The 21,258-nt window shown below is 46.8% G+C and overlaps 1 protein-coding gene and 1 pseudogene across 1 annotated transcript in view; one reads left to right on the forward strand and one right to left on the reverse strand.

Annotated features, from left to right (window-relative positions):
• PLEKHG4B (pleckstrin homology and RhoGEF domain containing G4B) overlaps nucleotides 1-21,258 on the reverse strand; it is a 57,122-nt gene that overhangs the window by 28,372 nt on the left and 7,492 nt on the right. Inside the window, exons 3-6 of the mRNA XM_090279314.1 lie at nucleotides 8,506-9,658; nucleotides 4,368-4,559; nucleotides 3,730-3,853; nucleotides 935-1,028 (exon numbers count right to left, since the gene is read on the reverse strand). Of these exons, the coding sequence (XP_090135440.1) occupies nucleotides 935-1,028; nucleotides 3,730-3,853; nucleotides 4,368-4,559; nucleotides 8,506-9,658 (1,563 nt within the window). The remainder of the gene's footprint in view (nucleotides 1-934; nucleotides 1,029-3,729; nucleotides 3,854-4,367; nucleotides 4,560-8,505; nucleotides 9,659-21,258) is intronic.
• On the forward strand, nucleotides 19,661-20,317 carry LOC150008385 (U2 small nuclear ribonucleoprotein B'' pseudogene; annotated as a pseudogene).

The following is a 21,258-nucleotide window of genomic DNA, read 5'->3' on the forward strand; positions in this document are numbered from 1 at the left end:
ACCCATGGGTTTGCTCTGAGATTCCTTTCAGCAGTGCTGGGCGGCCAGCAGCCTTGTTTCCTCTCCCAGAAGCTGCTCCCTGGCTTTTATTCCTGTGCCAGGCCAGGAGCAGCACCACTGCTCAGTGGCCCTCACCAGGGACGTCCCTGCTCCTGCTAACCTGTCCACCCCACTTCCTGGCCTCGTGTCTCCTGCCTGGAGGTTTCCATAATCTCCCTAGGTCTCTCTGGCCTGGCTTCCCCGGCTTCAACACTTGCATTCAGACACACCCCAGCCTCTGTCTTTCTTCGAAAGCCCTTCCAGTTGGTGTCCCTAAACTTAGGGACAGTGACGTACTCTGTCTCTGCTAAAGGTACAGGAGACTAATTTTAGCTCCGGGAGTAGCTGGGGCAGCTGGAGAAGCTTCCAGGTGCCTCTGAGACCCCAGACGGCAGGACAGCACTTGGCACACAAGTCCCAAGTGCTATACAGGGCTCAGGGAGACTGATGTGCTCAGGCCCCCATCTGGCCCTGGGTCCCTGGAACATCCCCATGGTGCCTTTATCCCCGCTCCAGGGATTCAAATTTCCTCTGGATTTTACTCATGAACCAGAATCCAGGATGGGGTCTCCCTGGGGGCACCGTGAACCTCCTGAACAACCTCCCTTGAACCCATCCCAGATGCCTCTCAGAAGTCCTGGGCACCCAAGGTCCAGGGCCCTCGTCCTCATAGTGAGTGGCGGCTGCCCTTTCATGCCTCCGCCTCCATTCCTGTCTGGTAGGGTGATGTGCGTACCCCTGCACCCTGATTTAGTCAGATGTTTGACATGGACGTGCTATGAAGGGCAGGGGTTGTTACCATTCCTGCTAAGACAGAACATGACACCAGAACGCCTGCACAGCCCACACAGTCCTGAGACCCCAGGCAGGGAGGACAGGAGTGACCCCAACTCACCTGCAGAGCTGCCAGGGCCTGGGAGAGGGCAGGAGCGGCTGGACTCTTGCGTGCATCCACCAGGATGACCAGCCCCAGGTCCCGCACCTCCTTCCTGGAGAAAGACAGACAGTGTTAACCATTGCAGGTTACATCTCTTCCAGGATGAGTTTCTCCATCTCCCAGTGAGACATCCTCACCCAGATGCTCCCATCTCTAGCACTCAGGATTCCTGACACATCAACCTTCCACCTCCTCAGGAATCAAGCTGCTTACCAGTTGGAAGCAGGCAATCAGGCCTCACTGTGATGGACCATTCATGTCCGACAGCGTCTCCAGGCAGGGGGAGCTGCCGAAGCCTCAGAACTGTCTTCCTGCCACCACTCCAGCCTCGCCATCTGCTGCACGCTGAGGTCAGCGTCGTCATCTGACTGAGGGGCACCTGCTCCCTTCACACTGCTCCCTGCCTCCGTCAGTGCCAACTCCTGACCAGAAAGTGACCAACTGTCCTGGGGCTGTGTGTGCTCTTCCTTCTACCTGGAGAGCCTTTTCTTCTTGTCTGCACTCACTCTCCTCCAGGACACAGAGCACATTGGGAAGTCCCCTTCCCTGGTGGAGAATGCAGCTGCTTCCCAGCACTGTGGACTTGTCTGCTGCTGGAAGCTGCGGTAAACTGGGTTCCATGCATGTCTCCCTTAGGGCAGGAACCGTATCCTATTCTCTTTTGTATTCCCAGGTAAGTATAAGATAGATAGATGGATGATGAATTCCTTCACTGCACAGGTCAGGTGAATGACAACCAACATCCTTTCTAATTTTAAGATTTTGTGTACCTTTTGCATTTGATGGTAGTGCATTTACAAGGCACGCCCACAGAATACGCGGCTCCTTGTAGCACACCTGCAGTAACCACTAACAAGATACTGCTGGATGCTCTTCCTAATAATGCTGACATCTCAGGTACCTCATTCAGAGAGGTGAAGGCCCGTGTCACATCCCACGATTGCAGGTGGATTTCAGCTTCTCAGGGCTCGCAGAGATAACCAGTCAAAGCACAGGGCCCCAGGACAAGTTTGTCCCAAGTGCTTTAGGAATGTTCCTCAACAAAGGCTTTCCCCCAGAGCATTGTGAGCTGGTGAGGAGAGTCAGGCTGTCTGAATTTGCTGTCACAAGGCAGAAAAAGCAGAGGGCTGAATTTCCAGGTTCAAGTGTTGACCTCACCGACCCCATAAGTACCCTCCACTTTGACTTACAGGTGTTTCATTACAAAAGAGAACACAGCACCACTCACCAGCTCTGCGAGGCTGAAGATGCAGAAGGTTGTATGCTCCAAAAGTACATAGCCCTCCACTGCAATTCCCATTAAAAGCTTTTGTGAATACAAAACATCGTTATCCAAAAGATTTGAAAGTGTTTACCTGAGACTTATAGGGTATAAACTAATGTGAGAGTGAAACTATTTTTTCTCAGTAAAGTTTCAATATAGATTGAAATCTGTGCTGAAGGGCAAATTTGAAATCCTAGGCTCCCTCAAAGGCAACAACACTAGTGCCCTGCAGATAACTGGACAATCAGTTCTGTAAAAAGGAGCGTCAGGGAGACTATTTTAACTCCTTTTTTCTGCCTGAATGTTCCCTCACTGATCTACCTACACTGTTTCAGAAGAAATTAAAATAGAAAGTTGATACACCACAAAGAACATGAGAGCACGTGCTGATGTATCATGTGACCGTGTGCCACATAACATGCTCACACTAACTCATGTGTGTATCACACGGCATGTTCTCACGTGAGATCACATCACATGGTGTGTGCTATGTAACTGTTGGGATGTGATGTGGTGGAAGATGATGCTCTGGACTCCAGTGCAGGCACCTGAGGGAGATCATAACATAACTTTGAGAGAGCTATCACCACCGTTGTATGCTGAGGTGCACCATGTGCCCAGCCAGTAGGCTCAGAGCCAGGATTTGGAGACGGGCCATGTGTCCTTATTATGACTGAGCTCATCCTCTTTTGGGGTGCTTCCACCAACACTGCGGCGGGAGTCTTGGTCTGGCAACTGTAGGATGATTGAGGGGCCTAAATAATGCACTTGAACCATCCTGGACTCCAGCTCTTCTGTCTCTGTCCTTGGTCCATGGAAGACCCAAATCTACTGCCCCAGAAAAGGTCCCCTGAACATGGCTGCTTCCCAGGCAGACCTGCTCCATGCCGTTGTCCTTACGCAGGGTCCAGGAGGCCTGCCACTCTAGAGAATTCTGTCAGGATGATGCCTCTTGAGGAGCTGGCACACTCTCTATCCGGCACATGGCATTGCGCAGCTGAACGTAAGGCCCAATTATCACACGGCAGTCTTGCCTGCTTCCTAGTAACAGATTCTACTCATTTGAATGAGTTCTTCACCTGTTTATCCTAAATATTATCTTCATATCAGTTCATGTCTTTATCTAAGGCCACTTCATATGTTTTAGAAAGAGGTGGATATAAACCGTGTAAATAAAGAATGCTTAGAGTGAATACTGAACAAGGCAGAGCCACGCAGAGTTCAGGGCTCAAGTGTGTGGCAGAGCCTCGCTTCAGAGGGGAGAGGTCAGGGTGAGCAGAAAGGCGTGATGTGTGGGGGAGGGGAGAATGGGAGATGGGGCTGAGGGCAGAGAGGAGCCAGACAGCAGGAGACTGAGGGGCAGGGAGGAGTGTATTGCCCATGTCACAAGAGTCCCTGAAGCTGTAGATGAAAATGCTCATGTGAGGACACACACTCATGAGTTTATCCCCAGAGGGGTCTGGAAGGTGGAAACCTGGCTTAGTCTCACCTGGGGATGCCATGGAGGTACTTCAGCAGGTGGGTCAGCTCAGCACTGGACATGTGTTGACTGGACCAGAGCGGGCTCCTTGTGCAGACCTGCACTACTGCTCTCCCCTGGCGGTCTCTGGTCCCTGCAGAAACAGAGGGCATTTTGAAGGGGAAGCCCCGATAGGGACACACATGGCTTCAAGCTTGAGAAATACTGAGCTAGGGTCTGCAAACTGTTATTGGCTTAGATGTGAGCTCTGACAGGAGAGGAGAGCCTGGCACTCACCTGAGAGAGTGACGGCCATTGTTATCATCTGAATGTTTGTGTTCCCCCAAATTCCTATGTTCAAATCCTAATGCCTGATGTCATGGTGTTAGGAAGTGGGGCCCATGGGAGGTGCTTAGGTGATGAGGGTGGAGCTCTCATGAATGGGATTAGAGTCCTTATAAGAAATCCCACAAGACTCCGTTATCCCTTCTACTATGTGAGCACACAGTGAAAAGGGAAGAGGCCCTGCACCAGAACCTGATGATGTTAGCATCTTGACCATAGACCTTCAGCTTCCAGAACTGTATGAAAGAAATTTGCTTTTACAAGCCACCCAGTCTGTGGCATTTGTTATAGCAGCCCCAAAAGAGAAAGACAGCCATGTGCACCTGGGAGGGTGACGGCCCCGGACTGCAGCAGCTCCGAGTTGATCTCCAGCACCTGCCTGGGCACCTGCTTGGACGGGTCTCCTGTGCCGGGTGGCTGCCCTTCACCCTCAGAACACAGCAGCTCAGCAAGCATGTCTGGAAACTTGTGGGGGTCATGTCCTTGGAAGCTGCAGCCATCTGCATCGACACCAGCTGGACAACAGAAAGAGACCTGGTCACAGATGAAGTATTGCCCTGGCGTGAAGGCAGCTAGCTGCTCAGCTTGCTATAAACACAAGGATAAAATTGTGAGTGAAAATAGTGGGTTTCCATGAGAACCTGTCCCATTCCTGGTGGAAATGTAAGCATACCACACCTTCTAGGACAGGTGTATTTGTTCCTGAGAAGTGGGGCACAAATAAACATGTACAGTTGAATACTGCAGTTCCACCAGGAGTGCTCACTACCTGAAGACCTCAGGGAGCAACATTTAGTGCTAAATGTTGTCATTCTAGTTTATTTTGTAATACAAATTTCCCAGAGTGTCATAAAAATATGCCCGTAGGTGGTGAGAGCACCCCGGGGCCGGCACCGTCCTAGTGATTTGTGGGATCCTGGCCACATCCAGAGGATGTGCACGACAGTGGAGGGGGTGGCAGTGGCCCTGGCTGGACGTACTCCAGCCAGCGCTGTACCCACACAGCACTCCACAGGACAGCCACATCACAAACAGGGCAAACGGACCCAAAACCCTGCCTTGTAATCGCCTGGGTGGAGGGACATGCGCAGTAAGAGATGGCAAGTGGATGTTCAAACCTGAGTCTCCTGGGGCACTACGAAGCAGCCCACACTTTAGTTCCCTGGCCCTCAGCCTCATCTTTAACTTCTGTCTCAGCTAACATTGTATAACTGTGCATGATTTCCTTATTAGAGCTGGGCCTGAGAGGTCCACAGCATTTTTATGTATTAAAAAAAAAGCTTTATTGTGGTATATTTAACATATCATAAAATTCACGCACTTCGTGTGTGCAATTCAGAGGTTCTTAGCTACTTGACCAAGTGGTGCAACCATCACCATAAATCAGTTTTAGAACATTTTCGTTTCTTGAAAAAGATCTGCCATGTCCCTTTACAGTGAATATCCTCTCCCAACTTAGCTGCAGGCAACCACCCGTCTACTTTCTGTCTGTAAGTTTACCTACTCTGCACCTATCCTATAGATGGAACTGAACACGACTGTGGTCTCCTGTCTAGCTTCTCTCATTCAGCAGAACTATTTCTGAGGTTCACCCACGCCATCGCCTGTGCCAGAGCCTCCTTCCTATCCGTGGTGGGTCTTACTCCACTGTCTGATGGACTGCATTTGGTCTATCCCTCCACCAGCTGGTGAACTCCAATTGCACAGTATCTCTGAGAGTTAATTTTTTTCATGTGTGCTCACACATTTTCTAGGACATGTCACCAGCCAAGGGTAAAGCCAGTTCTGCAGCAAACCGCAAGTTTTCTTACACAGACAGTTGGAGCAGACATCACATTCACATAGGACTTTTCTCATCAGACCTCTTCCTAGTTGAGTAGGTCATTCGTGTAGGCTTTTCATGAATTCAGCCTGCACCGTGAGACCATGAGAAGAGAGGTCTCAGGTAGGGGCTGCAATGTTAAAATGGCCAGGAATACAGCAGTCCCGCTCTATATCACAGTTCACTTATTGCGCCCTCACTGTATCATGGGATTTTTAAAAATATTATATTTAATTATTTATCGCAGATTGTTTGCTATATCATGGGATTTTGTGGTACTGTATACGTATGTTGTTAAAGTTACGAAGGCTTAAGAGTGTAGAATAAAAGTAAGGTTTCTACTTCACAGGGGGCCTAGAACGTAATACCCACAATAAGCGAGGGAATACTGTGCGGGAACAGAGGAGGAACAAGCTGGGACGGAAGAGCAGAAAGCTGGAACTGGAGGAGCAAGCTGTGCCTGTCGCTACAGAAGAATGAATGTGCTAAATGTCACTTGTTTAATATGGGTGTCAGCACAGGGTTTCAGAGGAGGCATTGTCCTGTGTTAATGGACACATGGAGTCTGAGACCACACCACAAACTTGACTCCAGGGGCAGCAGGGTGTGAAAGGGAAAGCACGTATCAGTGGGCAATCAGTGGTCCCAGCCCTCTGACCAGACCTTTGGTACCACTGCCCACCTCCTCACGGGCATAAGCGGCCTCTGCTTATTCAGTGTCTTCCTTCCTTCCTGGATGTTAGACACCACATATGTGGGTTCCGCTTCATCAGCGAGGAAGGAGAGGAGATGGAGTAAGGAGGGAAGGGGCATCTTCCCCAGGTAGTAACTCCTCCACCCTCAGGTCCCCCTGGCAGCCCTCAGGTGTTAACTCACTTGCAATCTCCGGATACTGAGTAGACAAAGCGCACTGGGCCCAAGAGAAATGATGACTTGAGAAGATAACATTTCTGATGACGAGACCTTGAACCTTCTTAGATGTGCTACTCTACACACAGGGAGGCAACTGGCCCCGCTTCCAGTGGACAGTGCTGGTCTGTTTAAACTAAACCTGCCACCTTCCTGACTGTCAGACATCATCTGGTTGTTGTCAAACATCTGTGACCCTGGCTACCACCCAGTGACATGGTGCCTGCATGTCCACGAAAGCATTTGCACAGCCAGCATGACTCCGTAGGGAGAAATTTACTTGATTATGTTTTACACGCACACGTGGGGTGAAGACATAAGCTCTGTCTCCTACCTGCAGATTTGCTGCAGACATGAGTTTTCACAGTGACACCCAGTGTGTGTGGGGGATTGTGTTTCCTGCCCAACACGAAAGGGGAAGGATATGGACAATAAGAGACAGTTTAGGAAGTTGGAAACAATGGTCAGGGTGTTATTGCTTTATTTTAATTTTAATTGAATTGCAGAGAGGTGGCAGAATGTTTTTTAAGTGTCAACCCTAAGGAAATCATATTATAAAACTCTTTGTAGAAAGCCCAGTGTATGTGCTATGCTATCTGCATCCTGTCAGAAGTTCAGGCAGGAGCACACAGTCTAATTTTGGGAGAGGCCCTGCACAGGCGCGGTGGAAGGCCCACCCGCAGCGGTGGGGTCTCCAAGAGTCCTCAAACACAAACAACACTGGAGCCCTCTCCCTCCACCACGGGGGCCAGGTGGGGAGGCCAGGCAAGGAGACCAGAGAGGAGCCCTTACATCCACTACTGTATTTATTGTGTGGGGCTGCTAGCACTTGCCAAACCTGCTTTCTAAGGCCTACAGCACAGCACACTTCCTGCTTCTTTCCAGAGGCACTGTTTTTGTTCACAGAACATTTTCTACAAAAAGGGGGAAATAGCTGAAATATTTGACTTGAGAAATATGTTGTCATTCTTTCCTTATCTTTCTTTATGCACAGCACACAGTCCTCTAGATACTAATCATTTTCCCTCCAGAGCCAATGGAGAAGTGCTCCAGGAATGGATACTCAGAAACTCACTGAGGGTCTCTGAGTGTGTGTGACTAAGGGGCACAAAGTCACTGACCTCGTGTCATTTAAAATGAACATTAAACAGAATTTATATATGTGAACAATTATTAATACAATGACAGGTGCACGGTGACCACAAAAGGATGTGTCCACTCCCGGAACATGGGATGTGACCTTATGTGGAAAAGGGTCTTTGCAGAGGTGAATACATAAAGTTTAGGGTAGGTCTGAAATCCAAAGACAGGTGTCCTCATAAGAGAAAGGACAGGGAGGTTTGAGGTGGGGAGAGACAGAGAGGAGAAACAGGCATGTGGCCATAAGCCCAGGAGTGCCTGGAGCCCCCAGAAGCTGAAGAGGCTGGAAGACCCCTCACTTTGAGCCTGTGGCACTGTGAGGTCAGACTTCTGGCCTCCAGACCATGGAAGGATGGATTTCTACCATTCCAAGCCACTGTGTTTGTGGTACTTTGTGCAGGAGCCACAGGAAAGGAACATGCGTGAATATTATTTTCAATAGTTAATATGGATATGGAGACAGGCTTCTACTAAACCAAGTGATCGGACCAAATGGGACAGGGTGGGAGCGGGGAGGACAGGAAGTTGAGGGAGAAAGGGGACAGTGGGGGAAAGTAGAAGGGATGGGGGAGGGGAGAGGAGACATTTACCTTTCTCTTTGGTGCAGACAGAGGGGTGGCTGGAGCCCAAGTTTCTGGTTCCCACAGCTTGTCCTCCTAAGAGACCTCTGGGTCCAGCGCTGGCTGAATGGGAGGAGGACTGCCGGACATCACCTCGGATGCTCCGTAGGTACCTGTCCAAGGACCTAGACCTTCTGGTGAGGGTCCTCCCAGTGGTTCCTGGACGGCTCTCTGGACTCCAGATCCCCTGGGAGTCTCCCTGGGGCCTGGGGATTTCTTTCTGGGTCGGGTTGGCAGCTGGCCCTGCCCTCTTGCTCTGGGTGCTGGAGACCTCATCCATGAGGGACTCCTCAGAGCTAGAGCCCAGGGGCATGGGGTTCTGAAGGGCCTCCATGTAGGATTTCCTGAACCAGCGTCTGGTCTCCATGCCATCAGGGACCTCAGGTGGCCGCTTTCTTGGGCTGTCTGTGTCCTCAGGAGAGGTAAGGGCCTGGGAGCCACCTTTCTTGTCCACGTGGTCCAGCCTCCCTTCTGGTCCTTCAGGGCTCTCAGGGACCTCCTGCGGACTGACGTCAGAGCTCCTGGGCAGGGTCATGGGGCTTTCACACTCAGCTCTCCTCAGGTGAGGAAGGTGGCTGGGCTGGTCACTGCCAGAACACCCAGCGCAGTGAGGCAAAGTCGGAGTGTCACTGGGAGAGGTGCTCTCCTGCAGACAGGGGCTGGCCATGGCTGGTACTGGGGCCAGGACCTCTGAGGTGCTGCTGGGAGGATGCTTAGGCCCGGGACGGCTGGAGCTGCTGGGCAGTACTCTTCCGCGGGTGGGTACAAACATGGGGACTGTGATGTTACTCCACGGGGTGCGGTAGACGGTGGAGCCTGAGGTCAGCAAGCAGTTTTTCAAGAGGACACTGTTGCGTTCCCTGTTCACCTGGTCCAGGAACTCTCCTGTGAAGACACAGCCATACATGGCCTCAGGTACAGCAACTTCCTCTGAGCCTCTTCCCAGCTGAGAGAGGCATTTTAAGACCAGTCTGGCCGACTGCTTCCCCACTGATGTGACCTGCAGGTAAAAGTCCCCGGGCCTGAGCCTGACTCCACGGAGGGACGCCAGCTGCACCACCACCTTCCCGTGGATGCACAGTGGCCAGCCTTCATGGAACAAGATGAGACCTGTGTACCTGGCCTGGGACAAGAACAGGAGGGAGATTAGCGGCTGGCATGGAACCTGCTGGGACCCCTGGTCTCCATCCAGCAGGGAGAGTGAGAGACGAGACGCCCTCCCTGCACCTCAGAACAACAATCAGATTGGGACTGAAACTGGGTTTCTTTCTGATTCAGTGCAGTCAGTCAGAACTGCACTTTTACAGTTCCTTCTGGGAGGCTGGGGGAGGGTAGGCAATGGGACAGGAAGGGAGGAAGCCACCCCAGACACAGTCTCATGCAGCCAGAGCCCAAGGGGGCTCTGTGGGGAGTGACACCTTGGGATTGTCCCCACCTGGGCTTCCACACTCTTGCCTCCCCAACCCCTGCCCTCTAACCTCCAAGGGCTTCCTGGTGCCCGTAGGCTCTCCCTCAAAGAGCACGACTGACTTCTGGAATCGCAGGGCAGGGGCACAATGAGAAAATGTGGGTTCTGGGCAGGACACCAACAACATTGGCCGCAAACTGCCACCTAATGCAATGGGCGGTTTCTACTTATTAACGAGTCAGTGACATTTACAGCGAGGCTATAGGTTACTGGGAAAGTTCTTAAGCACTCTTTGAAAGAACTTGCTCTAGAAAAGGTTTCAGCTTCAGGACAGATGAGATATCATCAAACATGGGCCGTGTCTTCACAAGGTATGAGTGTCCAGCACTTAGGGAACGAGGTGGGGGACCCTGGTATGTTAGAAGCTGCGGCTACTCGTTCTAACTTGAAACCACATTCTACAGGACAAGTTTAGTTCCAATATTTTTTGCTTTGCAACTTACATTTCCCCATCCCAGCATGAACTTACTGTACTCACATTATTACAATAATAGAGAAAATTTTTTAAAAATCTCAACCCAATATATCTTAAGAGATTTTAAACTTTCCTTTGTCCTTACCCATACAGGAAGTAACTTTTCGAAACTGTAACATAGATATAATTTGGCATTCTTGTCTGCCTTAGCAAACTTTTTTTTTTACAATTTTATTTATTTATTTATTTATTTATTTTTAGAGAGAGGGGAAAAGAGAAAGAGAGGGAGAGAAACATCACTGTATGGCTGCCTCTCACGCGCTCCCAACTGGGGATCTGACATGCAACCCAGTCATGCACCCTGACTGGGAATTGAACCAGCGACACTTGGTTCACAGGCCAATGCTCAATCCACTGAGCCACAGCAGCCAGGGCTACAAACATTTTTTTACATCACTGTCTCATAGTTACCACCGTGATGGCGACTTAACTGTTCCTGTTGTTGTAAATCTATAGTGCTTCTAACTTTTCCTATCATGAACAATAAATACAAGAACATTTTCATGATACAGTTTCTTTTTCCTTTAAATGATTGTTTTAGGATATGCTTCTGGGACCAAAGGTTATGAATGTCTTTTATGACTCTTGGCACTATGACCATTTTGCCATGAAAGAGACACACTGTTGGCATTGTCACTGTAATAGGTTTGCTGTGATTCAGTAGCATTGGGCTTTGCATTAAGAAATCATTTTCTAGCCCTGGTTGGTGTGGCTCAGTGGATTGAGTGCTGGCCTGCAAACTGAAAGATCACAGGTTCGATTCCCAGTCAGGGCACATGCCTGGATTGCAGGCCAGGTCCCCAGTTGGGGGCACCTGAGAGGCAACCACACATTGATGTTTCTCTCTCCCTCCCCCCTCTCTAAAATCAAATAAATAATTTTTTATTTTTAAGAAATCATTTTCTAAATTGGTGTGTATACTGGAATATTGCTCTTCTAATTCAATTTATGTGATAATGAAGTCAACCCTTTTTAATTTTCTGTATGTATTTTTGCTCCATTGTTGTCTTGTTTTTGCCTTGAGTTGCCATGGGTTTTTTAAAAAATGTAACAATTTTCTGCAATCACCATTAGCAAATGTTTCAGTAATGTATCAACTGCTGCACCTATTCTTCCCAGTTCACTTGCTTTACAGTTTAGTTATGTTCTTTTCTTCTCTACAGATGTTTAAATTTTATACAAGTTGCATTTCTCGAGCTTTTAGGTGATATCTTTTATTGCCTTACAACTCCGAACTTGGTATCTTACCAGAGGTTGCCTTTAAAACTTATTTCATTCAGTTTTCCTAAGAGTTGAGGTCTAAAAAATATTTAGTATTTCATACAAGGTCTGTCCAGAAGGTATCCAGCCATGTAATATGAAAAATATAAGACATTTATTGAAAAAGATACAAGAAACATTGTACATACAGTGACATACCTCAGTCCCTTCAAAGCAGGGACCTTGGGACCTCACACAGTTCTCCCAATTGCCATCAGCTGCCCCATTGTATTTTCCTGAATCTCATCGACTATCTGAAATCTCTTTCCTTTCAAAGGTGATTTTAGTGTTAGGAAAAGCCAGAAGTCACAGGGCACAAAATCTGGGCCATAGGGGGGCTGAGTCACCACGTGGTTTGCTGTTTCACCAAAAAACTCTGCACCAGACGTGACGCATGAGTGGGCGTGTTGTCGTGTTAAAGCTGCCAATCACCAGTCACTCATAGCTGCGCCCTTCTGAATCATCCGAATAGTTTATGCAGAGGAAATGTTCAAGCTTAATGCAAAATCTGATGCAGATTCATTGCTCTATTTGCTCAGCCATTTTGAATGCAACTGCCACACAGTACACATGCTCACTCAAAGGTGTCTACCGCCCCCACTGACTAGTACCGTGCCACTGTCATTGTTCGCACATGAGCGTTCCAGTCCACTCTCCTTGGCTGCCAGGTTACACGGACATCACACAAACTGTTCTTGTTATATTAACAGTGGCTGGACTTTTTCTGGACAGACCTCATATACCTGGAATTTACTTTGAAAATTGTACCTCAAATACACCAATGTGTTCTTAAGAGTGAAGGACATTAGCTATGTCCCTGCTGACATGAGCTCACTGTGCACGCACATGTCACAGAAAGGAGGAGTGGATGGTCTGGACAAGAAGCTGAGGTGGACGGCCTGCGAGGAGGGCAGCGCAGCATGGCCTCTGGTGCAGATGCAGCTAGTGTTTACTTGGCACCTGCCAGGTGCCCTCACACCTGTGGCCACATTTAATTAAAAATTAAGACTTTGAGATTCAAGAATAAAATGATCCCAACACCAATCCCCAGGTCAGCATTGTGGACATTTATGTGTTTCACTGCACTGCTTTCTCTGTGCATTTGTAATGGTTGTGATGACATCACAAGTTCGCTGTGCACCTTGATTTCTCCTGTAAACATGACTTCATCAGCATTTCCTGACTGTTAGAAACTCTTCCCACAGATCACTTCACTGCTAGATCCCAACTTCCCCAAACTTGGCTCTGACATGTAAAAATACCATGGACTTCTCTGGGCCTGGAGCCCAGCTGGGATTTCAGATGCTCCTGTGGAATCTGAGGTTTTAGAGCAGGTCAAAGAGTATGGTTATTCCCGGGCCCTTGGGGTGAGCCAGTGCCTGCTGGTGTGGGTGGCTGCAGATGTGGGCCATGGTCCTGCTGAGTAGTCAGCGACCTTACCACACTGGACACGAAGATTCAGGACACTGTCCCGCCCCACGGTCAGCAACAGTGAGATTTCCGGCCTGGCAGCTGCCAGGAACCCAACAGCTGTCAGGGAGAGAAGTTCAACCTGAGCTGTGGCCTAAAGATGTGCAGCTGGGGTCTGTGGTTTGAGCCCTAGGAATGACCTTCATGACAGAAAGTTCCAGAATCAGAGAGTCCAAGTCCAACTGAGGCAACCCCTTTTTGGAGGGCCTGAGCAAGGTCAGGGTGGGCTGTCCCTTGGTGACCCGTGACCGCAGCCTTCACACCCCTGTCCTGCCCACTCCTCTCCTGGCATGAAAGCAGCTTGACTGTCCACATCCTGGGTTTGCTGCCACCATCCAACAGGCCATAGGCAGGAAGCTCCAAGGCTGCGGCAGAGAACACTGGCCCCACAGGAGCAGGAGCTACGCTGCCCAGGCAAGGGGAAGAGCCAGTCATACCTGTGATGTGGCATTTGGCACTCTGGCCACATCACATGGTCTCCTATCAGAAAGGCAGGTGATGCAAAAATGGACCTGTCTGAGCTATTTCTGTTAGGTCTTGTGGGAGAGGCAGGTATTTCCCATCTTTGTGAGAAACAGTGATAAGAAATAGTTTAAAGTTTTTATTAAATATTAAGATACAAAAGAATGTTTACATGTGTTACAGAAGATAACACATCATAAAATATCATGATACAGCAGTTTAAGGAAAAGAATGTCGCCCATCAGTGCTGTCTCCTGCATGCTCATGTCCTTAGAGGGAGGCACTTTTCCAAATGTTGTTACCAATCTCTTCCTTTTCTCTATATTTACCACATGCTTGAATCCCTATATAATAAATGTTTTACTTTTGCATGTGTCTGAACTTCACAGAAATGGAGTCATACAGTCTGTATTCTTCTGACTTGTTTTTCAATCAACTCTGAAATTCATCAATACTGTTACACACAGCTGTAGTTTATTCATGTTCTTTGCTATGTAGTAATTTGATCTTTTACTATTACTAGTATAACCAACTATCCCCAAAAGAAATTAATGGTTTACAAAAACTATTTTGCTCACACCTTTGTGAGTCAGGAATCAGGGAAGGGCTTGGCTACAGGTTTGTTTTGGAGCCGGGGTGTGAGCCAGACAGCCCACTGTGAGGTGGCTTCCTCACCCCCACATCTGCACCATGGCACTCCATGATCTTTCTTCGTCTCTCTCCTCTTGTCTCTGTCCCTCCTCCAAAGGGCTTTTTGATTCTCCAGTCTCGCCCATGACAGGGGCTTCCTCACAGTGTGGTGGGCTCAGGGTGGTCAGACTTCCCCACAGTGATTGTTCCAGAAACAAGCATTCCAAACTCCCACCTCTATGACCTTCCTAAGAAATCTTGGGATATCACTCCTGCTATATTTTATTGGTCAAGTGAGTCACTATGGACAGTCTAGACTCAAAAGGATAAGAGCAAATGCTTTGACATATGGGGAGGGAGGCCATGGTGAGCCCTTGGGAGAAGAGCTATTGATGGGCATTTGAGCTGCTTCTAAATGTCTGTCCTGTACACTTTGGTGGTTACAGACACAGCTACAGTGAACACTCTTGACAACCAATCCCGGTGTACAGATACAAGACTGTTCCATGGGGATAGCCCTAGAAGTGGAATTGGGTTTGTGTAAATCAACTTTGCTGGAGCCAAACTGTTTTCTAAGGTGGTGGTACAAATCCATTCTTCCCAGTATGTACATGTATAACCATGTCAATCACTCCACACTCTCCTCATTTGGTAACAGACCTGAACATTTTTGTCATCCTGGAGGTTGTGAAGCAGTATCTCATGTCTTCAGTTCAAGTCTTTTACTCATTTTTCTTTAGGTTTTTTTTTTTTTTCTTATTTGTAGATTTCTCCATATGATCTGTATATAGTCCTTTATTGGTTATGTGTTTCGAATGTTCCCCTGCATTGTTTTCTCAAAGTTTTAGTTTTGAGGTTTGCATTAAGACTCTGTCCACTTGGAATGGATTTTTGTGTATGGTGTGAGGTAGGGTCCAACTATTTTTTTACACGCGGATACCAAGTTGCCCAGTGCCATATATTGGGACCCATCCTCCTTCCACTCTTCTGCCATGTCCCAGAGGTGGGTGTGGGCACAGCGGTCTGTAGGTTCCAGGAGCAACCTGGCCTGGCTCTGCCCATCTCCTCTTTCTGTTCTGACATCGTGACTGGAGTCTGGACATGTCTGGTCTGAGCATGGCGATGACACACTGGATGCGCTTCCTGCTGGCTTAGGCACTGAGCTCTGCCACTTATCTCCCTCCCTCCCTCCCTCATCTTCGGCTCCTCTCACCAGCTGTAAGCATGCTCAACTCTCCTCCAAAAAAGTACACCGCCTCCCTGACCTGTCATGCCCTCCTTGTGGTCACAGTCGTTTCTGTATTCTCCAGCCCTCCTCAGGCCACTGCAGTCCAAATGCAACCCACCTCCCCACTGAGCCTGTGCACACCAGACCCAGCGGTCACCTTTAGCCCATGTTCCTGTGTTGGATCCTACTGCCTGCAGGATACCATGATTTCAGAAAATAACAAATTAATAATTGAAAGCAATGCAGAAAAAGAAACAGAAACTGTATTTCCATTTCAGATGGAAAACAATACCTGGAGCAGGGTCTTCCTTGGGTCTTCTGTGGCCACTAAATAGGAGTCATATTGTTTAAACAGCAGAGATTGGGGACAGGCACAGGAGCTCCTTAGGGCGTGCTGAGCCTGCAGCTGCACTGTCCACTCCGGCATTACCTCATATAATTCTTAAAACCTCTGACACTGTTCCTTACATCAGTGAGCACATAATTCAAGAAGTAATTCCACAACACACCTCCCCAAATGCTGTGCACAGGGCCTGGTGCCCAAGGAAATGCATGTCCTCAGATTGGGCCATCCCCACCTCTCCCTGCACATTTCACCCCACTAAAGAAAGGCAGCCACTGGCCCACAGGGACCCCACACCAAGTCTGCCCCCCAAAACATCGAGGGCCCATCCCAGGTGATGCAAATGCCCACCACAGCACAGTATTTGGGTCCAGGACATTTCTCACTGAAGAGCTGATCTGATGTGGAATGCGCAAATGAGCACTTAAGGTATAGTTACTTGTCGCCCTGGCTGGTGTGGCTCAGTGGATTGAGTACAGGCCTGCAAAGGGAAAGGTCGCTGGTTCAGTTCCCAGTAAGGGTACATGCCTGGGTTGCAGGTTTGATCCCTGGCTGGGGGCATGCAACCGATCAATGTTTCCCTCACATATCAATGTTTCTCTCCTTCTCTTTCTCCCTCCTCTCCTCCCTCTCTAAAAATAAATAAATAAAATCTTAAAAATAAAAAATAGTTACTTGGCTTTGGAATAACCACTGCGTTTTGCTCTGTTAGAAAACACAAGTGGAAGCAAGTTGGAATTTTGGGGTCTTTTGTCCCACCTCCAGGGGTCCACACCTCTATTAAATCTGTGACAAGACCAACACTATTCTCAATATGGACTGGATTGTCCTCATTAAGTACATTCATTGTTGTATAACTGTCACCATGATCCATGTCCAGACTTTTCCATCTCCCCAAATTAGAATTCTACCCATTAAACTGTAACTCCCCATCCCTGTCCCCCTGCCTGTGGGGACCACCATTCTACCTTCTGCACCTATGATTTTGACTCCTCTAGAGATTCATATAAAGTGGAATCATACAGGGTCTGTCTTCTTTTTTGACCAGCTCTTGCTGCCCCTTTAGAGTTAATCCCGTGTTATTAGATCAGAGGTATGCCCTGGCTGGTTTGGCTCAGTGGATTGAGTGTCGGCCTGCGAGCTAAGTGTCGCTGGTTCGATCTTCCAGTCAGGGCACATCAGAGAAGGAAAACTCTGATTCCAAAAAACCTCCGCTGCCTTGCGGCATACCTCTTCAGGGGAAAGGCTAAGGGAGTAAACCCCGACAGAAAATCCGGAGCCGGAGTCCCTAAGGCGGTTTGACGTTGTAGTCAACACCGGCAACTCCTGCGGCGCACCTGAAGCCAAGCTGTATTGACTCCGTCTTTCCCTTGGACCCTTCAGCTGCGAAGAGAGGGGGGGTCTGCTGCATGGGCAACAGCAGACCCTCCATATCACCCTGCCCAGGCTCTGTAGCTTCAGCTTCACTGGAGAGGACACTCCAGCGTCATCGCAAGATGTCGATTCAACACGGGAGGAGACAGATACCGTGTCACTCCCGAGTCGGACTGCACAGCCATTCTCGGCGGTGCAGATAGACTCTTAAGAAGCTACACCATCGTCTCTCGAGACGGACGGCTGCCGACGAGATCAGAGGTCCTCAACCTTTTTGGTACCAGGGACCATTTTCGTGGAAGACAATATTTCCATGGATGGGGCGGAGGTGGGGACAGGAGGTGGAGCTCTGACAGTCACCGGTTCAATTCTCAGTCAGGGCGCATGCCTGGGTTGAGGGCACGAGAGGCAACTGAGCAATGTTTCTCTTGCACTTTGATGCTTCTTTCCCTCACTGCCTCCCTCCCTTCCTTGCTCTCGAAAAATAAATAAAAATTTTTTAAAAACAATGTAGAACCTTACATTAGTATAATTCAATTTACTCCCTCCCACACTTTGTGCTTGTGTTGTCATATATTTTATTTCTACATTACAGATCCCACAATACATTGCTCCAAGCAGTCAATAATTTTTAAGAGAAATTCACACTTACTCATATATTAGCCTTGTTTGTGCTCTTCATTTCTCACTATAGAGCTGAGCTTCTATCTGGTGCCATTTCTCTTCAGCCTAAAGACCTCCTTCAACATTTCCTGCATCACACCTCTGCTAGGGCACTTTTATTTATCTAAAATGTCATTATTTTATCTTTATGTTTGAAAGATATTTTCACTGGGTATAAAATCTTAGGTTGACATATTTTTCCTTTCAACATTTAAAGATATTTTCTCATTGCCTATTGAGATCCAATGCTTTGGATGAAGAGTCAGTCGTCATTCTTATTGCTGTTCCCTGTATGCGATGCGCCTTGCTTCGCTGGCAGCTTTATTTTCTCTTTAGGATTGGTTTTCAGCAGTTTAATTACAATGTATCTAAGTGTTCTGTTTTGTTTTTGCATCTATCCTCTTCTGCATTTGATGAGCTTCCTGAATCTAAGGTTTGCTGTTTTTTAACAAATTGAAAAAATTTTCCAACAATGTTTCTTTAAATGCTTTTTTTCTGTCCTATTTTCTCACTCCTCCTCACCTGGGAATCCAGTCACACATAAGTTTGACTGCTTGCTCCTCCCACAGGTAATTGAGGTTTTGTTCATTCCTGCCCCCCTTTCTCATTTCTGTCTGTACTTCCATTTGCTGGATTTCTTTTGGCATGTCTTCAAATTCATGCATCCTTTCCTTTCTTGTGTCCAATCTACATTAATCCCATCTAATATGTTTATAAAAATTGCAGATATGGTATATTTCAGTACTAAGATTTCCATTTCGTTCTCTTAGTTTCCAAATCTTTCCTGAAATTCTCTCTCTCTCCAACCAATTCATCTAAAATTACTCAGTTTTTAAAGTCTTTGCCTGATAATTCCAAACCTGGGTAGTATGAGCCTGTTTCTATTGAAATTTTTTCTCTTGTTAATGGGTTGATAATCTGGTGCCTTTGTACATCTTGTAATTTTTTAATTGTATGCAGAGATTGTGTCTAAAGTAGATAATTTTGTAAAAGAAGAAATGCTTCTTCCTCTCTTAGGTAGCTATGATAAGGGGCTTATCAATTTAATGCATGTAGAAATAGAGGTAGATTGGGGTGGGCGGAGGCTTTAAACTCTAGTGGAGCCTTGGAATTTAAGCTCCAGGAGCCTAATGAGATACCTCTCCATTTTCCAGCTCAGCCCCTGACTCCCTCAGCAACCACGGGTATCTTAAAACATCTGAACTGGGTGGGTTGTGGTTCAGCTTTGGTTAATTTCAACTTAGCTCTGGTTTCAAATGCTTTGATGGTGAGTTCACAAGTCTCCATCCAGGGGATCCTGGTACCAACCACCACTGGACTTCAAAACTGAGAGATGCTTGAATTACGATACTAAAATTTTAAGACTATGTGGCCATGAGACCACGGGAGTTAGAGATTATGACACTTTGAAACTGTGACTATTAGATTTTGAGATCTTCTTTTGCTTTCTTTCCCCATTTCTTAGTCTCCACTTACTCAGCAGAATTGCCTGTAAGAGAATGCTTAGCATTAGGAAAGAGGATCATCCTTACGTTCAAGGCTCTCTTAGATAGACTCTCTGTATCAGCCCTGAGGTTCCTTGAGTTCAATTTCTCTTCATCTGAGTATACATACAGTCCTTCTCTGGCAGCTTTCCCTCCATCCTTGCTCCCTGCAGACTCAGTGACTGGCTGTGGGTATAGAAGTGTTTTCTTTTGGGTCTTAAGGGACAGCGTGCCATCCCCAGGCTATTTGAACAGTTTAACCCCAAAGATGGATACCAGACCAAACCATACAATATATATCAATAACGTGAATGACAAAAAAGAAAAATTGAAGAGATTGAAGAGATCCCTATATGCCCTGTTTTCTCGGTTTGGCCATGTAGTAGATACTGTGGCTTTTAAAGGCCATGAAGATGAGGGGCCAAGCCTTTGTTATATAAAGAAATGGGCTCATCCACAAATGCCTTGAGACAGTTACATGGATTTCCATTTTATGGTAAAATCAATACAAATCCAGTATTCAAAAACAGATCTATATAGTATCTAAAACGTGTGGCACCTTTGCTGACAAAGAAAAGGAAAAAGCCAAAACTGTGGGACAGACAGCAGTTACTGCTAATAAAAAGCCTGGCCAGGGAGCACCAAATTCAGCTAATACCCAAAGAAATGCAACACCAAATCCTCAGTCCCTCCACTCTATATTTTATTAATTAATAATTTACTAGAAGAGACTAATGAGATGATGTTATCCATGCTGTTTAATCAGTTCTCTGGTTTCAAGGAAGTACATTTGGTACCTGGGAGGCATGACATTGTATTTGCTGAATTTGAAAATGATGGACAGGCTGGAGAGGCCAGGGATGCTCTACAAGGACTTAAGATCACACTGTCCCATGCCATGAAGATCACCTATGCCAAGAAATAACATTTAGGATAGCTGTCTTTAAAGGACTCAGTGTTATTTATAATGTTTGTTTTGATAACATTTGGTCAGGCCATTTTAATACTTGGGAGTGAGAGGAAGTGAATGTGAAATTCTCATGTAGGTTTTTAAAAATTACCTAATCTTTCTTTAGCCTACTAGTGAAATATGAAATGTGAAGGCCTTAATTTTATACAATAAACTTTTATTTGTATTCTATTAAAAAAAAACTGTTTTCTGTTCTTTGTTCATTTAGGAAAGCATTGTCTCTTCATAGTTTAGTTCTTTTGGATCTTTTTGTTTCCATAGTTCTTGGATGGTTTTAAAGGAAAGAGTAATTGCTTTTTGATTTATTTTAGGATTTCTTTTGGCAGGAGTAAAGGTCTTTCATATACTTTTACATCCTAACTAGAAATAGAACTCACCAATTCATCACTAAGAAATGTTTTGCTTATTTCCTTTGTGGTTTTGTTTGACTCTTTATCTGTTTATAGGAGTATATTTACAATTTTCCAAATTAAGGGTTTTGTTGTTGTTGTTATTTATTTCTAGTTTTACTATCTTGCAGTCTGTAGATATCAATTCTTTGTTATTTGTTGATACTTTATGGCTAATGGTCAATTCTGGTCAATTTTGGTAAATGTACATGTACACTTAAGAAGAATGTAAGTTCTTGAGATAAACGTATATTCTCTTATTGTAAAATCTGACCAGAATTTTATCAAATTTTGATTAAAGATGGAAAACGTTCCATGTGCACTTGGGAAGGATATGTATTCTAAAATTACTGGGTTCAGCACTCTATGAATGCTATTAGCGGAAGAGAGATATGTGTTCAAATGTACACCTTAACTAATATGTGGTTTGCTTATTCTGTGGACTTTTGAGAGAGGTAAAATCTCCCACTATGATTATGAATTACTCCTTGTAATTCCCTCAGTTTA

Source organism: Furipterus horrens, unplaced genomic scaffold, assembly GCF_987537825.1.
Source record: "Furipterus horrens unplaced genomic scaffold, mFurHor1.1.pri manual_scaffold_5, whole genome shotgun sequence".
Taxonomy (NCBI): Eukaryota; Metazoa; Chordata; class Mammalia; order Chiroptera; family Furipteridae; genus Furipterus; species Furipterus horrens.